The 16254-nt window shown below is 40.0% G+C and overlaps 2 protein-coding genes across 6 annotated transcripts in view; both read right to left on the reverse strand.

Annotated features, from left to right (window-relative positions):
- Positions 1-1893: 1893 nt before the first annotated feature.
- CCDC89 (coiled-coil domain containing 89) lies at positions 1894-4483 on the reverse strand. The gene is made up of 2 exons (XM_049823168.1): positions 4380-4483; positions 1894-3115 (listed from the first exon to the last, which is right to left on the reverse strand). Exons 1-2 carry the CDS (start codon positions 4475-4477, stop codon positions 2044-2046), a joined length of 1170 nt encoding a protein of 389 aa, XP_049679125.1. The 5' UTR covers positions 4478-4483; the 3' UTR covers positions 1894-2043.
- Positions 4484-6193: 1710 nt separating this feature from the next.
- SYTL2 (synaptotagmin like 2) overlaps positions 6194-16254 on the reverse strand; it is a 62995-nt gene continuing 52934 nt past the window's right edge. For 3 of the 5 annotated variants that reach the window (XM_049823164.1, XM_049823163.1, XM_049823162.1), the window contains 8 exons: positions 15097-15216; positions 13932-14101; positions 13248-13350; positions 12661-12831; positions 11433-11511; positions 10401-10500; positions 9434-9639; positions 8236-8381 (listed from right to left, as the gene is read on the reverse strand). In XM_049823164.1, the coding sequence (XP_049679121.1) occupies positions 8236-8381; positions 9434-9639; positions 10401-10500; positions 11433-11511; positions 12661-12831; positions 13248-13350; positions 13932-14101; positions 15097-15216 (1095 nt within the window). Of the gene's footprint in view, positions 8382-9433; positions 9640-10400; positions 10501-11432; positions 11512-12660; positions 12832-13247; positions 13351-13931; positions 14102-15096; positions 15217-16254 lie in introns of all 5 variants that reach the window. The other 2 variants (XM_049823165.1, XM_049823167.1) reach the window with 2 other exon arrangements.

The following is a 16254-nucleotide window of genomic DNA, read 5'->3' on the forward strand; positions in this document are numbered from 1 at the left end:
GGGGCTCTGAGTGTGTGAGAGGGGCTCTGAGTGTGTGAGAGGGGGGCTGAGTGTGTGTGAGGGGGGCTGAGTGTGTGTGGGAGCTGTGAGTGTGAGAGGGGCTCTGTGGGGGGGGGTGGTGAGTGTGTGAGGGGGCTGTGAGTGTGAGAGGGGGTTGAGTGTGTCTAAGGAGGGGGTTGTGTGTGAGGGGGGGCTGAGTGTGTGAGGGGGTTTGTGAGGGGGCTGTGAGTGCGTGAGGGGGGGGGGTGAGCGTGTGTGGGGGTGAGTGTTGTGAGGGGGGGATGTCTCTCACCCACAGACAGTGCTGAGGGGAGGGAAGGGGAATGTCCCCCCGGGGCGCTGCAGTGTTTTGGGGGGCTTGCCCGCCGGGCTGTTCTGTCATGCAGCAGGTGGGCGGCCCCCAGCCCCGATTTAGACTGCTCAGGTACCTGGTTTTAGGCTCTGTGGCAGTCACCCGAGGGAAACGGGCACTCCTTGCTGCATTTCGACTAATTAAAACAGAGCAGCTGACTCAAGTCCTACCGTGTTCCTTCCTCTCAGACCGGGGGCCTAGTTTGGTAGCCTGGGCCTGGGTCAGTTGGTGTTTAGGCTGTAGATTCCTGCTTTTAGGTGGGGCGGGCATGTCAGGGGGAAAAAGATGATTGAAAAGTAGGAGGATGTGGACCATAAAACAGGTGTGGAATGACACTTGCAGGAGCCAGGATCAAAATGAAAGGCTGTGGTTCATCGTGCAGCAGGTAGTGGAGCAATACTTCTCACCTGGCTTTGTGTGGGTTCAAGGAGAGCCCGGAGACATTCAGAAAACAAGTCTGTTGACAGCTACTACTTGTGTAGAAACCACATCTGGTTCAGTAAGTCCTTGAGATGAACTGGCTGCAAGCTGGAGGATCTTCTGGCCATTTCTGTATGTGGCTCAACAGGTACCAACTTTAACGCGGTGCTGCTGCTTTGTAAATGCGCAGGACTGAGAGCTACCCAAACAACTAGCTAAAATATCAAGTTATCCCATGATATACACGCATGTGAAAGAACTTGGAGAGCTCTCGAGGCAGCTGCCTACAGCCCAGGTGGGGGGTGCTATTTGGCCCATGCTGGTTTTTTTTTTTTTTGTTGGAGGGTTAGTTAAAGATCACAAGCTGAAACGCAGCAGCCAAAAGCCTCCTCCTTGGCTGGGAGAGAGGCAAGAGAGAGTGGGATGCCTCTGTATACCGCAGTGCTCACAGGGAAGGGAAAGGTATTTTTTTGTCAAAAATTGCCAGACGTACACAAAATGGAAGGGTGTATCACTACTATTTGCTCTACAGAAAACACCTAAAAACCAGAACAGACTTAAACTGGCAGAACATTTAGAGCCTCAACCTGTTTCAAAGACTATTGAAATCACCCAGAGACCTGTCAATTTATTTTGAGCTGAACAGCGATATAAATAATGCTATGACATTAAATAAGACTAAACTGTAGAAACCCATAACACTACGAGACAGCTATATACAATCATCTCCTTGAGCATCAGGCGTTGTATGATATTACTCTTCTGACCTGTTAAGTTCCTGAATCACGACTGTTCAGGACGTAGCCATTGCAAGGGGGGGATTTCTGTCCTGGAGACTTGGTGTTGCCTCTTACATGCCCAACCTCTGTTGAACTTCAAGGGAGAATCAAGCACAAAAGGCTAAGGTTTGGATCTTTGCTCCATCTTGGAAAATAATGTGCTTTTAACTGTAAAAAATTAAAATCTATGATACAGCAGAGGTTAGGACCAAATAAATCAAATTCATATTTTCCATTTCCCACCCTCATCTTTCATGTCATGAGTTTGATGAGTTCAACAATCCCTGTTCAGATTTAACAGTCTAGAGCTCTTTTACTTATGTAAAAGTGTAACAAAAAAAAAAAGGCTACAGAACAATCCTTGTAGGAGTCTTTAAGATGGTAAGTACATGACAGAGAAATCAGAAGATGGTCTCAGGGAAAGGAACAAAATGCAGTGGTGTGTTACAGTAGAAGCACCTGCCGAGACGAGAACACAGGAGAAAGCTGCAGTTACGCGATAAAATGACGGAGTTTGACGTTCAGCGCTTTTTCTTTAGTCAGCAAATCCATAGCGTGCTTTCTGTAAGCGTCAAACTGCAGCGAGAGTTCGTTGTATGCCTCCTTGCTGCTTTCGAGCTGTCGTTGGAGCTCTTGGACCTTCAGATCATTGTCCACTGCTGCTGCCTCTTTCAGGAGGCGCTTCCCGGCTCTCTGCCTGGCTTTTTCTGCAGCCTCCAGCTTCTTCCCCAGCTGCTCAATTTCCCGTTGTTGCTTATCTTGCAGAGCTTTGCCCCTCTCCGCGACCAGGTTCAGTAGTCGCTCTTTCTCCTCGTTCACCCTCTCCAGCTTGGCCTGCAGCTCGATGCTCTGAGCCCTCTGCTGATTTTCTGCGTGCTCTACCTGTGCAACGGTTTGTTGGTGCTCCTCCTGCAGGCGTTGCAGCTGGTTTTTTAGTGCATCGACTTCCCGGGCGTGGGCGCTTGCTTGCTGGCTCTGAGCTTCTAGCAGCTCCTTTTCTCGCTCCTGGGCTCTGTGACTCTCACAAGCACATTTCTCCTGTAAGGAGTCCAACTGCTGCGAGAGCTTTCTGGCCTGGGCAGCGAGCTGGAGGACTTCAGCTTCCTTCTCCTTCACAGTTTGGCTGAAAAGCACCTCGTTCTGCCGCAGGCGCTTATTCTCCTCCTGCAGCTGCATGTGCCGTTTCCTGTGTTCGTCCCTGAACTGCATCATTTTTTCATGGCTCTTGGCCAGATCCATGATGCGCCCCTCCAAGTGCTGAATCCGTTGGGTCTGGGTTTTCATTTTCACAGCATCCTCTGTCCTCAGTTTCTCCAGCTCCATGTTGAGCTGCTCCAGGTCTCTGCAGCGTTTGCGTGCATCGTCTGCTTTTTTCTTCAGTATACAGATAAGGTGATGCTGCTGTTCTAGGCGTGAATGCAGCAGAGCCTTCTCACTCTTCTCTTCAGGGCTCTCATGGAGTTTCTCCAGGCCTTTTGTCAGATCTTCCGTGTCTTTGCCCATCTCTGGATCACTTGTGGAGTTGGCCATCCCTGCCTCTCTCTCATCCAGAGCCATGAAGCCCCTGTCTCACACAAAGATGAGACAAAATTTTACAGTGACTGCTTCTCTTGGTGACGTTCAGCATAATTAAACAGTACCCAATGGTTGTGTGGCCAACACCACTGCACTAAGCTGGTGGATTTTCTCTGGACGTCCAGAGAAACCAGTGCCCAGGGGGGACAGGACATCCCAAAACCAATGGCAGCCTGCAGCCCGCGCGGTCCTGGGCCCCTCCTCGCCTGCTTCGCCCTGCTTCAAAGTCAGGCGGACTGATGAGAAGGGTGCCAGGCTCCTTGATGCAAAAGCAAAGAATGTAGGCTTAGTATTTATGCAAGCCTATTCATTTGCTGATTACTAGCTTTGCTAATTATTCCTTCTCAAAGCGCTGTTGTTGTAGCTACAAGAAGTACTATTATATTGAGGTTAAAAGCTTGTAAGTGGTAAAGCTCTGAATAATTCCTTAAGCAATCCTTTTCCTCTGCCTTTATTTTCTGCTACAGATCTGGTATTATAAATGCAAGTAAAACATGGAGGGTTACATCAAACTTATAATTTATTCATAAGATTTTAATAGTATATTGCTCATTAAAAATAACTGAATAGCCTTATCCCATGCTTAGAGATTTATGAATAAAATAAAAGATCTATACAATGCTAATAATTAGTGAACACACTGTGATACAAAGGCTTGGTGCCTGGAGTAATGGTTCATCATTTGAGTTTTGACACTGATTTGCTGGATTATTTTAGGCACGTAATTTTAAAAGTCTGGTTCCTCATGTTAAAAATAAGGGAAATATTTATATTACATTGGCACCAAAATCATTATTGGTGCCTAATCACACGGCATGCTACCCAGATGAATGAAAAGTCAGCCTAAAACTGATCTACGAGTTTTTCATTCAGGCAACAGACCTGAAACTACATTGTGCATGGAACAGCCTGCTGATAACCAGCTTTTGTGTATTCCTGGGCTTTGACTGGAGGTAAAGATAGGGCATGGGAAGGAGCCAACTTAAAGAAAGAACCGAAAATAACGTGCAGTAAAAATGAATTGGTGCCTGTGAAGCACGGGCAGTTTCAGAGCTGCACTGCAGCGACCGTCGACAGGGATGCTACCTCTGTCTCCACAGCCTCGCATTCCTCTACCGCTGTTGCTACCTTGGGTCCTGCCAAAATATTTGGAAGTAATGGAGGAGAGGGGGGAGGACTAAAAGGTTTAGGCCGTCCAGTGGAAACACAATGAAGAACAGGGTTTAAGAGGGGAAAAATGTGTTCGTTCTTACCAGGTGTTTTCTTTCCCATGAGTGTTTGTTGCTGCTGTCTCCGTGGGTTTCTGTCTCTGTGGCGATAAGAGGCTGAAACCAGTCACCCCAGAACTCATGCCTTTGTAAGGGCTGGTTGGAACTGGGCCAGCCCCACCAGAGTGGCTGAAAGAGCTGGGACTGTTTCTTAGCAAACAAACGCTGCTGACACTCTCAAAAGCACTTAGATTTGGTAGAGGGAAGAGGATTTGCACAAGCTTGAAGAATTCCTTTCACTCAGCTTGCGCCCCGCGTGTGCCAGAGATCACAATGGCAGGCTCTGACCTTCTCAGAACACGCTGAAGGTCTACGGTAAGTAGACACAGCCCTTGCCCTAAACAACTTGCAACTTTATTCAGCAGTTAATGAAAAATCTGGCAGATAGCATAGGGAAGGGAAAAAAAAAAAAATGCAGCTGAAAGGAAAAAGCCAGTGCAGGTTTTGCTGACTCCACTGGAAAAGGATACAAAGCAAAGAGGAGTGAGTGATGTCAGTAAGGGATTTGAAGTGAACAAGACAAGGAGGGTGCAGTACCAGATCTTTCATATATGTGTACCAAAAAAAACCCCAAACATTTCAGGCTAAAGCAAAGATGACCATGCACAGTGAAGGAGAAAAAAAAAAAAAGAAGGAAAAAAAAGGAAAAAATGTTGTGTTTCTCCCCTTTGCTTCTCTGGGCAAGGATGGATATATGCAAAGACATTCTAGGAGTATGGCTGCTTTGTCATAAAGGTGAACTAGAATTAAGAATCAAAGCATAGCTCTTAATTTATCAAACTGCCCTTTAGTGAGTAACTAACTATGTACCTTTAAAGTTTTGGTTATGGATGACTAAAACCTTTCCTTCTGACTGTAGAGCAAAGAAACTAGTTTCTTGAAACTTTTTCTCCTAATCAACTTCATAAACTTACATTTCTCTATCAGTGTATTATCGATCTGGAACATACTACTGTAGTTAGGCATGACTGAATTTGGTGCAAAGCTGTATTTATTATGTGAACCACATTCAGAGGTATGTCAAAAAATACCAATATTTTTTAAAAAGTACATTTTGCATGACTTTTGTTATGTATTTTCAATACAGAATTCCCGCTGGTTTACATGATTAGATGCAGCCATTACCTTCAAGCACTTTTTAATAAATCAACATAATTGAAATTGTAATGTTTCTACTCTATAATTAAATCCTACAGCATGCATAGGGTAATCAAAGTACTTTTTCCACTGATAAAGCAGCTTGGTTTGTAATCTTCCCTTCTACTGAAGTTCATCTCACTGGGACAGCTTTGACTTTTCTTGTGTATGACAATAGTAAAATGGTAAAAAGATGATAAGCTAAAGCTCTGCTGAAAATCTTTAACTTGGAGATGTACAGCTTGATACAGACTCCATGGCAGACTAACAGTGATAACAATAACTATCTAGTAAATATCTAGTGTTGTTAAGTGCTACTGTACTTTTCAAAGACTCTGCTGTGACTGCCTCTGCTGACCTCCTGTACATTTGGGAGCACGAGGAAGACTCGCTTTTGTGTGTGGTGACAATTATCCTTACAGGTTTACCTATAATAGTCTCCATTTGCTGCACATGCTGAAGAAAGGTATGAAACACTGGGGAGGAGCACTTAATTTTTTGTAGTAAAGGGCCTGTTTCTGTTACTTGGCTTAGTTTGTTGATTAATCTAGATGAGTACATGATACTGCTATATCATTAGTTAATCACACTAATTAATTACAAGTGCAGTGCAAAAGTAAATCTTACGTTCAGGTAGCTTTTTGAAATTTAAACTGGGTTTTGATCTATTTAATGTGGCGGTAAGCAGTGTCTTTTGAGATAATGACAAAATGCTGTGTCTGTCTCTAGGACAGTTTAAGAATAGTGAGACAGAAGATGCTCTACTTGACCAAAAGACAAGGAGATTGACACTGTCACAAACCAAACATTTTATTTTGATGGCATTCAAGTTTAACTACCAAAATTTTGTACAGTGTAGAACACAGCAGATTACATGACATGTGCCTGCAACTCTAGAGCCTCAAGACCCCATCCCTACATCTGAAGTCCCAAAGCTATTTTGACATAGCAATGTATTTCAGCTCCAGAGGAAATACAACAACAAAAACTTTAATCCTATGAAATTATAGGTCATGTTCACAGCAGCCTATGTTTTCAGGTGAAAATGAATTCATATAGGCAGTGAATACAAATAAACTAGGTGCCTCTTCACTTTTCCAGAATCACCACCCTTTCAGGAGTGGCTATTTATTTAAAAATACAGAAGCAAAGTAGCTGCTGTACCCTTTAAGTACAAACACATTGTTCTGAAGTGTCATATACATGCTGTTCCCTAGTCATACAAGACAAATATTTTATATGTATCTGAGGAAAGTGGAATTTGTAGCAGCTACCAATCTCATCCAAAACACCTGAAGCAGTAAGAGATCAAGACTGACAAGAGAAAGTGGGTTCCCTGGCAGGTTGAACAGCACCTTTCCTTTTTTCCATTCATAGCGTATAATAAATACCAAGTAGCATTTCAGTTTCTATGATTCAATTAAGCAACTGAGTTGGAGCTGTGAAAAGCCCCCTTCTCCTCTGTACTCTAACTGAGGTGCAGGATTTCACCAGCTTTTAGACCTACACAGTTGGAAAAAATAAATGTGCATTTATTTTCAGAAACGCTTTCTGTCTGCATTTTTTTATATTGCATGCTGAATTGCTAGCATAAAACACTGGGGTTGAATAAACATTGATTTCCTATTTAGCTTTAATAGGCTGCCTTTAATTAAAAAAAAAAGTAATACATTTTGTATTTTATGCATTTATCTTTCTTTAGTAGCATGCATTTCTACAAGTTACAAATTCCAGTCCTATTTCCTATGCTGCAAAGCTATCTAAACCAAAACCACCATAATCCCAGCATTCTCCTAACGGTGGCGCTGAAGCACAAATAAATTACTTTTTGCAAAAAACCAATCTAATAGATACAGGTACAGAGGAGTACACTTTACAGAATAAATACCCAACATACTTGTCAGCACTAAAATTGGCATGTTTAGATCCTTTAGAGTAGCATTTGAATAAAAAAAGTTTCACCTCTATGCCTTCAGCATGTAAGAGTAAGGATTGTATACTAGCAAGATGATTAACACATATATAAGCAAACTTTTTATAACCCTGATTTTGTTTATAGTACGTTGGAACTAACAGTCCTCTGCACCTTGGAGAATAGGACATGGACAGTACCACTTCATGTAATGCTTCTTTCATTACAGAAACAACTCTCATATCCTAGAAATGTACAACTACGAATAAAGGAACTTTCAAAAAAATTCTTCATGCTTGTATTCCTCACTGGAGAGATCTGACATGGCATAATGAGGATACAAACACATACTAATGAGCATGAACAAAATGCAACCTGCTGCTGTCTTATTAATAAGACTTCATGAACAATCCTAGAAGTGTACAGAAAGAGTTAACTCGCTCTTAATTTTTTGCTGGTAATTTACATTATTTAAGGGATCAGCAATGCTTCAGTTAGGCAACACAAGCATCCAGGTATCACAGCTACCTCTACCACTGAATTCTGCACGTGCCTTCTTTGTTGAAGTAATTTTCAGTGACTAAGAAGTAAAAGAATCCCTTAAATTTACATAGGAATCTGCAGGCAGAAATTTGACTGAAATACGAGGTGACATTTGACAGCACAAGACCAGAACAGCAACAGAGCAGAGACTGTCAAAAGAGCTACTGTGTTCCTCTTCCAAGGTTCACTCCCACACCTTTAATTTAATTACCAAGGATTCCTTCTGACACTAGCAATTAAAAAGCCACCTTATTTTGTCAATTTTGCAACCAATAGCATCCTGAGAGGTAGTGTATCTTCTATCCATGTGTTCGGCGAGTTCATCATCCTCTCCCAAAGGGCAGTTTCATCTGAAGTAGAATCCATCCAGTCTACTGTAGTTCCATAGCTTTTGCCTAGAAAAAATGTCAGTTTTAAGAGAAACATTATTTAATATGCTGCAGCGTTGAGAGCAGACAATCACATTTGCCTGTCTTCTGAAACTGTTTTACCTCCTCAGGTAGCTGACCTAGTACTTTGAAGATCCAGTTCTACATTTTTACACTTGAACAATTCTGTCAAATACAATTAATGACAGTTTCACAGGGAAACTTTGTCATCTTTCTCCAGGCTTTTTTTCCTTGTTATCCTTAGTCTTTTTGTCACAATCCCAAGGAGAAAGATGTATGGGTGATTAATATCTGAGGGGGTTTAAGGATAAAACAGGACACTGATTTTGTACTGAAATACAACCTTGGGTACTCTAAAATTCAAATTGAATTTTATATCCTAATGAATGAAATTAGGATGAATATCCTAATCTGTGTTTTAGGTTATTCTGGTGAGCCATGTGAGAAGTTAATTTGGGAAATGTAATTTTTTTCTTGTATATGCTTGAAAAGACTCCAAACACATCTTTCCCTCAGGCCAGAGAGGACAATGAAAGGGATAAATATAATGACAGGGAAAACATACAATTCTTCTACCTGCACAGCTTATATTGCCCTTATACTAAAAACTTGTTTGCATTTGTAATTTTTCCTATCCAATGTCATCAAATCTTATCATGCATTCGTGATCTATCCTTTTATCTCCACCCAATACTGTCTTTACACCACATTCCTAGCTTTTGCATGCGTAAGTTTGTAAGACGTTATCAAGATTTTGGGTGCAGGAATAGCATATTCTTGTACTTCAAACAGTACCAGATAAATGTATGGACAGACAAAGGTTTACTTCTAATATTTCTCCTTAGTTGTCAGTCATCCTAACCCTCATAACACTACTACTATTTACATTTCAGCATCTGTGCTGAAGAATAGGTAAGTTACTGAATGAAACTCTTCAGTAAATAAATAACAAAGACTGTTCAGTGATCTTTGCAAAAAAAGAAGAAACAGAAAGGAAGAGGAAAAAAGGAAAGACTGTATTTTGTAAATTAAGGATTAATGTATTAATTGTCCAGCACCTGTTCCAAGGCCTATCCTGAGACCTCCCAGAAAGTGGTTGGCTAGTTTGTTGTGATCCCAGACTGTAAGTTCTATGCAGGCTTCTTTCAAATCTTCTGGTCTAAAGCCATCATAGACCATGGTGTGGTTGAATACTGGGTTTGTAGTTTTTGCCACCGTTCTTGTTTTCTGGCGACTTTTTCTGCTAGTATCTGGAAGAATGGTACTTCAGAAGGAAAAAGCATTGTCAGTTCGCACTTGCACAGCATAGCCTGCATTAAACATACTGAATAGACAAAACCTACTGATTAACACTGTCCTTTGCGTGTTAGAATGTGACTGAAGATAAGATGCTTCAGCATCATGGAGATGAAGTCAAAGGTCATGTTCTCAGTTCCTCCCAAGAAATACTGGCAGCATGTATCCACCCTTGTGATTCAGAGGATGGAAGGGAAGGGGAAGTCAGGTGGGCAAGAGGCACAAGTGAGTTTATTTGCTGTATTATCACTAATGACAACTGAAACCTTTTTGTTGCTGCCAGAGATTTCCCAACCATCTTGTTATTCTTGTCTCTTTACATTTTTAGTCTGTATGTGGAAAGGAAGGAGGAAGATACACAACTATGCTTCTCACTTCTGCCTCCTCCCACAATTTGCTAAGTTAAACCATACTCTCGCACACACACACTTTGTTTAAATGCAAATAAAAGCAGGCACAATTTTGACTAGTCCTTCCACCAAGTAACTGAGCAGACAAAATGAAAGAGTAGCGATTACGCAGAAAGTTCTCCCAGTGTGTTTTACTTGGTGGTATATACTTAGCATCTTGAAGTTGTAAGCTCTGCAGGACAATTTGCATTACAATAAAGGAGAATCAGAAAGTAATTAGGTGGTTTTTAATTTGAATGTAGAAAAATGAAGATAAGATTAGAAAGCACAACAGTCATATTAGGCTGCCATGTTTGATGATTTCAACCACAGTTCTTACCACTTAATAAAAGAGTTGAGCCTGTTGCCTCTTAGAGGAGGAAGGTCATGGCATTCCTTCACCCAGATGTGGACCTCACCAGTAGAGAGAGTCTTCTTTCCTGTAAAAATAAACCAAAACATCTGATTAAGCCTTGTAGATCCCTTTCAAATGGAATTTCTGTGATGTGGCAGTTGCTGCCCATTTGTGGAAGTGATATTCGGCCTAGACTCTCATTATCTCACATCTTAATTTAGCATTCCTCTCTGTACTCTTGAAGCTGCAATCTTCATCCCATCAAAGTACTGCAAGATCACATCATGTCTGTATTCCTATAACACCTTTTCTTCTGTTACAACTAAACAAATACATACTACTGGTCTTCTCTTTCCAAGCCTCCTAGATAAAGAGATCTGCTTGTCTTCAGTCCATGTGATGCTAGCATTTACTGCTTCTTGTACTTTCAAATAAGCTCCTTTGTGCTCTTAATATATTTAATTCTTATTGACTGACTGACTGGATTAAAGACCTGGCTTCACTGTCAGATCAGCCAGTTATCAGTTGCCGGGCAAGATTAAAACAAACAGATCGTACTGCTATAAATTGCTGCATTCTAAATACTTACTGCTGTTTTCTACTTCTAATAGTGCTTGAATTTAGTGTGTTGTCATTGTTTGTTTAGAAAAATCACAGCACCTGCCTGATGATTGATATTACCTAAAATTGTTAGTGATAAAACAGATTTTTGTTACACATACAGATATATACAGAATCTTACAAATTTAAGATTATAAAAATGAGGTAATTTCTTCTGTAGTAACATTAAAAACAACAAAAGATTCTAAAGCAATCTTTGGATCCTAAATTGAATTCATGACCGGGGTGAATTAATCCTCTAAAAAGAAAAAAAAAAAAAGTTCTACTTTTATGTTGGAACAAGATGTCTGAATTGGCTGAAAAAACATTAAACAGCCTTTTTTTTTTTTTTTTTTTTTTTAAAAAGAACAAAAACCCCAAAGGCCTGACAAAACCAAAGAAAGAAGCAATGCATACCTCCAACAGGGTGTGGGACATACTGGAGGGCTAGTTTCATCTCCCCTCTGTTTTCTGGTTTAAAAGCCATTGTTGAAGTCTGAAATTTAAGAAAAAAACCCAGAAATCTCAAACCTTGCAGTTCACGCACAGAGTTTACCATGCAAAGTTTTCCACTGGAACAAGCTTGACTTCTACATGAGGCAAGATTTCTTTCTTGTTTCCCTACCCATTAGTCTTCTGTCAGATTACAGGACATTAGAGATTTTAGGGTATGTTTAACCACTTGACAGTGCCTCAGATATACAGCTCTTCCACTAAAGCAGAAAATAAGACCCAGGAGAGGCCAAAAGGCTTTGAGGGTACATCTTTTCCACTGTTGTGCACTTATTTAAAAAACTAGAACATATGCTTTTTCAATCAGGAAACTTACTCTTTGTGCAACAGAAAGTGCACTTTTATAAACTCATTTCGATAGGAACGTTTTGTCTCATTTAATACAATCTAAAAGTCAGCCTCAACAACAGTTATCTTGCAAAAAGGCACAAGAGTATGTCACTTCTTCATAGAGAGTCATGGACCCTCTGTAGATGGAACATGGCACCTGTTAACATTTGGTTACATTTATCTACCCAGAGCACTTTTAAAATCAGTCGAATTAAAATAGTGCTAAAGACAACCATGACATTCCTGGTTTGTTCTACAAATTATTAAACTTTGGATTGAGCTAATTTTGGAATGAACAAATGAAGTAAATTCAAAGAGAAAGGGAAAAAAAAAAAGAAAAAGAGAGAAAAACAACAAAAGAAACCAGAACCTCTGGCAGTGGCTTAACTAAAAGTTTAGATTTTGGCTGAAACCCATTAACAAACAACAGGCATACAGACATGGAAGTCATAATTACATCTGATATTAAAATGTTGCTGCACTTGCTCCGTATTCTCAGGAGGTTTACTTCATATTCATGGAACAAGTATCTATTGCAGCAACATGACGTAAGTGAAAAATACCTTGACATTCCTGGTCCTTAGACTATGAGAAAATTTTTCCTACTATAATAGCTAGCTACTTACTACGCTAATAGAAACCTCAGAACTGTATGATCCATTTACCAGTAAAGAGGTATTTACGATTATAACCAACACAAAAGCCACAGAACACACAAGACCAGGCCTAAACAAATAATGACTTGGTTTTGCACTTGCACAGCGGAAAACACAAAACAGCTAACCCATCCTTAGTAACCTACCCTTGGCTTGAGTGGAAACCAATTCATCTGCTTGTTGGATTTATCATTCCAGTCCCAAGTTCCTAAATCCAGCTCCACTTCACCAAGGAAGCTATTCCTCCCAAAGGTATCATTGTGCCAGACAGAGATATTAAGGCTTTGGTTCTTTAGGAGACCCTTCTCAATTTTATACTGTGAGGAAGAAGACATGAGAAAAAAAATTAAAACAAGCTGGATGTTTATCAATGCTGTGTCTGAAAGTGACAAGGTTTGAAAAAAGCATGTGTGAGTTTATACATTCGTAACTGCTCACTTTTTCATTTCAGAACAAAACTCTCTTCATGTTTTACTTTTTATTTCAAGCATCTTAAGCTCATAGTTGGCTTGTGTTTGTTTGCGATAAGTATACAACAATCAGGTTTCTCAATGCTGTATTCAGAGTACACTGTAGAGTTAACCCATCAATGGAAGGACATAGGTACTTCTACAGAGCAATCCATCTCATCCAAACATCTCTTTCGAGAGCATCTAAACCTGTGCCTAAAAGTTAAGATTCCTCATACTTCATGCATGCAGTATTTCATGTCTAGTAATAGTTTGATAAATACCCGCAGTATTTCATTATAGACTGGATTAAAAGTTTTCTTTTTGACAGAGGTCTTCCGTTTGCCCAGCTTATACTTCTCTGGAAGCAGGTAGGTCTTTACATACCTAAAATATAGACAGGCTTGTTAGAAGAGCAAAGAACCCACCCTTTCCAACTTCCCCTTCCAAAATACACAAGTATTTGCTTATAAAGTAAAAGAAATCCACTTAATTAGCCATTATGTTACATTGTTATATTTAAGAAATGGAACAGCAGTGATTAAGTATTGTTACAGTTTCCAAAGTGGGACATTAACCTCCTTCTACCAGGGGGAAATCTGTTGAAATGTCTTCTCAACACATACAGAATATATAACTATAGTATGCCTAGATATCAGGTTTATAGGTTCTAATCCTATCCCAAACTTATCAAATCAGGATTTACCATCTGGAAAGTTGAATTTTAAAAGAGAATGTCATATTCTTAGAAGTTTGACCTTCCCATTTTAATATATGTACTGATTTATAGTAGCAATTATATATTCAGTTCAGAGTGGAAAAACACGTAAAGCATGTTATAGCCTCTTCATTTATTTATTGGGTTGTTTACCCCAACAGGTTATAGAAACTGGAAAAAACCATCAGTTTTCATTTTCACATTAAAAGTAAAAATTCCATTCAGAAATAAATATATTCTCTGTACTCACGGGTCTGAACGCTGTCGCTTAACATCTGCCATTGCCAAGTCTTTACACTGGCAAATAAAAATGTGGAGCTCATTCAGCTGTTCTACATAATCAATAGCAAACTGAATGTTCCCCTTCACATCAATATCACCGAAGTCTGCACTATAAATGCTCATTAGACTTCCGCTCACCTGTATCATACAAGAGGAGAAAAATTTTCCAGTCATTGCATTTCACCAGATACTTCAAGATTAGGGTAGAAGTTATGCTCAGAATTCAGACAGTAAAGAAATCAACTGTGTCCTTTTAGATGTAATAACAAAATGTAATAGACACTATTATACAAGCTTCTCAGCAAGCAGATTAACAAAAGGAAGTTGTTTGTAAATCAAAGGTGCTAGGCCAAGTTTTCTACAAAAGAATTTGAATGCGTGTATTGCATTGAGATAGAAGAAATAAAAAGATAGGATGCTGTAGATCTGGAGATTGCCTGTGATCAGATCCTTGAAATATTATTTGTATATCTCTTCAGCTGCTCTTTCTTGCAGAAAGCAGAGCTTAACAGTTTAGGACAACAGGCCTTCTGAAAATACCAACAAAAATATTAGTGATAAAAGTCTGTATGGCTGAATTATTTACTTATATAAAACACCAAAAATTAAACGCTACATATGTAGAAAGAGAAGGACGTACAATCTTTTTTTTAATCTCAATATCCTTCCCCAAAATTCTACTTTTCCCATGAAGTCCACATAAACTGATGACTTTTGGTCAGCCAGTTCACTTAATTACGCACCCCACATACCAATACTGTCTCTTGCTTTCACTTACTTCTCCCCCCTTTCTCCTTTTCTAAATGTTTGTTCTATATAAATGGTCTCTCATTTCCAGCTGCAAATGTAAGCTTAGAGTAAAAGCAATCTCTTTGCTCAGTGTTTATAGAGTATGCTGCACAGTGGAAACTTGAACAGGCTCCAATATATTGCTAGAAAGTAAAAAAAGTAAAACCAATTCTGTTGTATTTGCTTTAGGCAATTCCATGCAAGGGTTCATATAACAGAGAGGGAAGGAAGGAGACAGAAATGCCAAGGGAAGAAGGATAAGAGGAATAAGAAGGGAACCGAAACAGTACTGGAGAGATTAGCAAAAGCAAAGTGCCATTAAAACAAGGCTTTGGTTTACATACAGAGGATAAGGAGGCCATGCCAGAAGAGCCGCTAAGAGTGGTTAGAGAGCTGGGACTCTTCTTGATTCTGCCAAAGGAATAACTGCTGTCTGATGCTGTGTCTGTCTCTCTGTTATCACTCTACAAAAACATCACAGAAAGAAAGTCTGTGTAGGTTCTTTATAGTCACAAGGAACATTAAAAAAGAAAAAACAAACAGAATTTTAATGCAAACTCAGTGAAAACCTGAATTTAAATCCCCTTGAATTAGGTCATGCACTTAAAAAAAAGTTGAAAGAGAATTTTTCTGATGGAAAGCCTACACTGAAAATTTTTTAAAGCAGTAACGCAACCAGGTTTGTTTTTTGGTTTTAAATCTCAAATAGCAATGAAAAAGTACAAAGTTAACCTTATTGGGACAACTAAACTCAACTTCTCTACTTCACTATCTCATGCAAGGGGTAATGCTCAGGTCTCTTACCAGTCCCTTTTTTGTTACATAGCAAATACTATCAATTCTGTACCCTCTATCTTGAAGGCAGCTAGCTGGAAGGTAACATGCAGAGTAGAACACCACTGGATACAGTGCATGGCTTTTGCAAAAAGCCTTTCTTGCAAGAGGGCAAGCATGGCCCTGCTTTTCCATCAGGGAACTGCAGTTTTGGTTTACTTGGTCATTATCAGGTTATGTGCTTACAAGCCTGTTCTGTCTCAATGCTATCACTGTACTAAATAGTCAGTGCTTTACCTCCCACATGTGCCTTGGCATCTTCCTGTGCAAGCTGTTACAGAAAGCATCATCTCCCTGTTGTATTCCATCCATGAACAATTTACAAGCCTTCCCCCACTCCCTTACACAGTTTTGAACTGTTGCCATAGATCTTCTACTAAAAGGTGCAAGGTGAGTAAACAACAATTTCTACACACATTAAGAAATAAATATCTAGCATATAAGCATTTTGAATAAGTCTTTATACAGATCCATTGATTGTAGCTTCTCTGGCTATGTCTATACTACTAAGTAAAAGCAAGCCAGGACTGTTCCCCAGTTCAGAGGCCAAAGGTAAGGACTGACTAATGTCCATCATACATAGGGGAAGGCTCCTTGAGAGAAAAATTGTTTTGGAGAGAGCTATTCAGGACTGTCCAAAAGAAATCCAGGGAGTGAAGTAACAGTTA

Source organism: Accipiter gentilis, chromosome 19 (assembly GCF_929443795.1).
Source record: "Accipiter gentilis chromosome 19, bAccGen1.1, whole genome shotgun sequence".
In the NCBI taxonomy this organism is placed as follows: Eukaryota; Metazoa; Chordata; class Aves; order Accipitriformes; family Accipitridae; genus Astur; species Astur gentilis.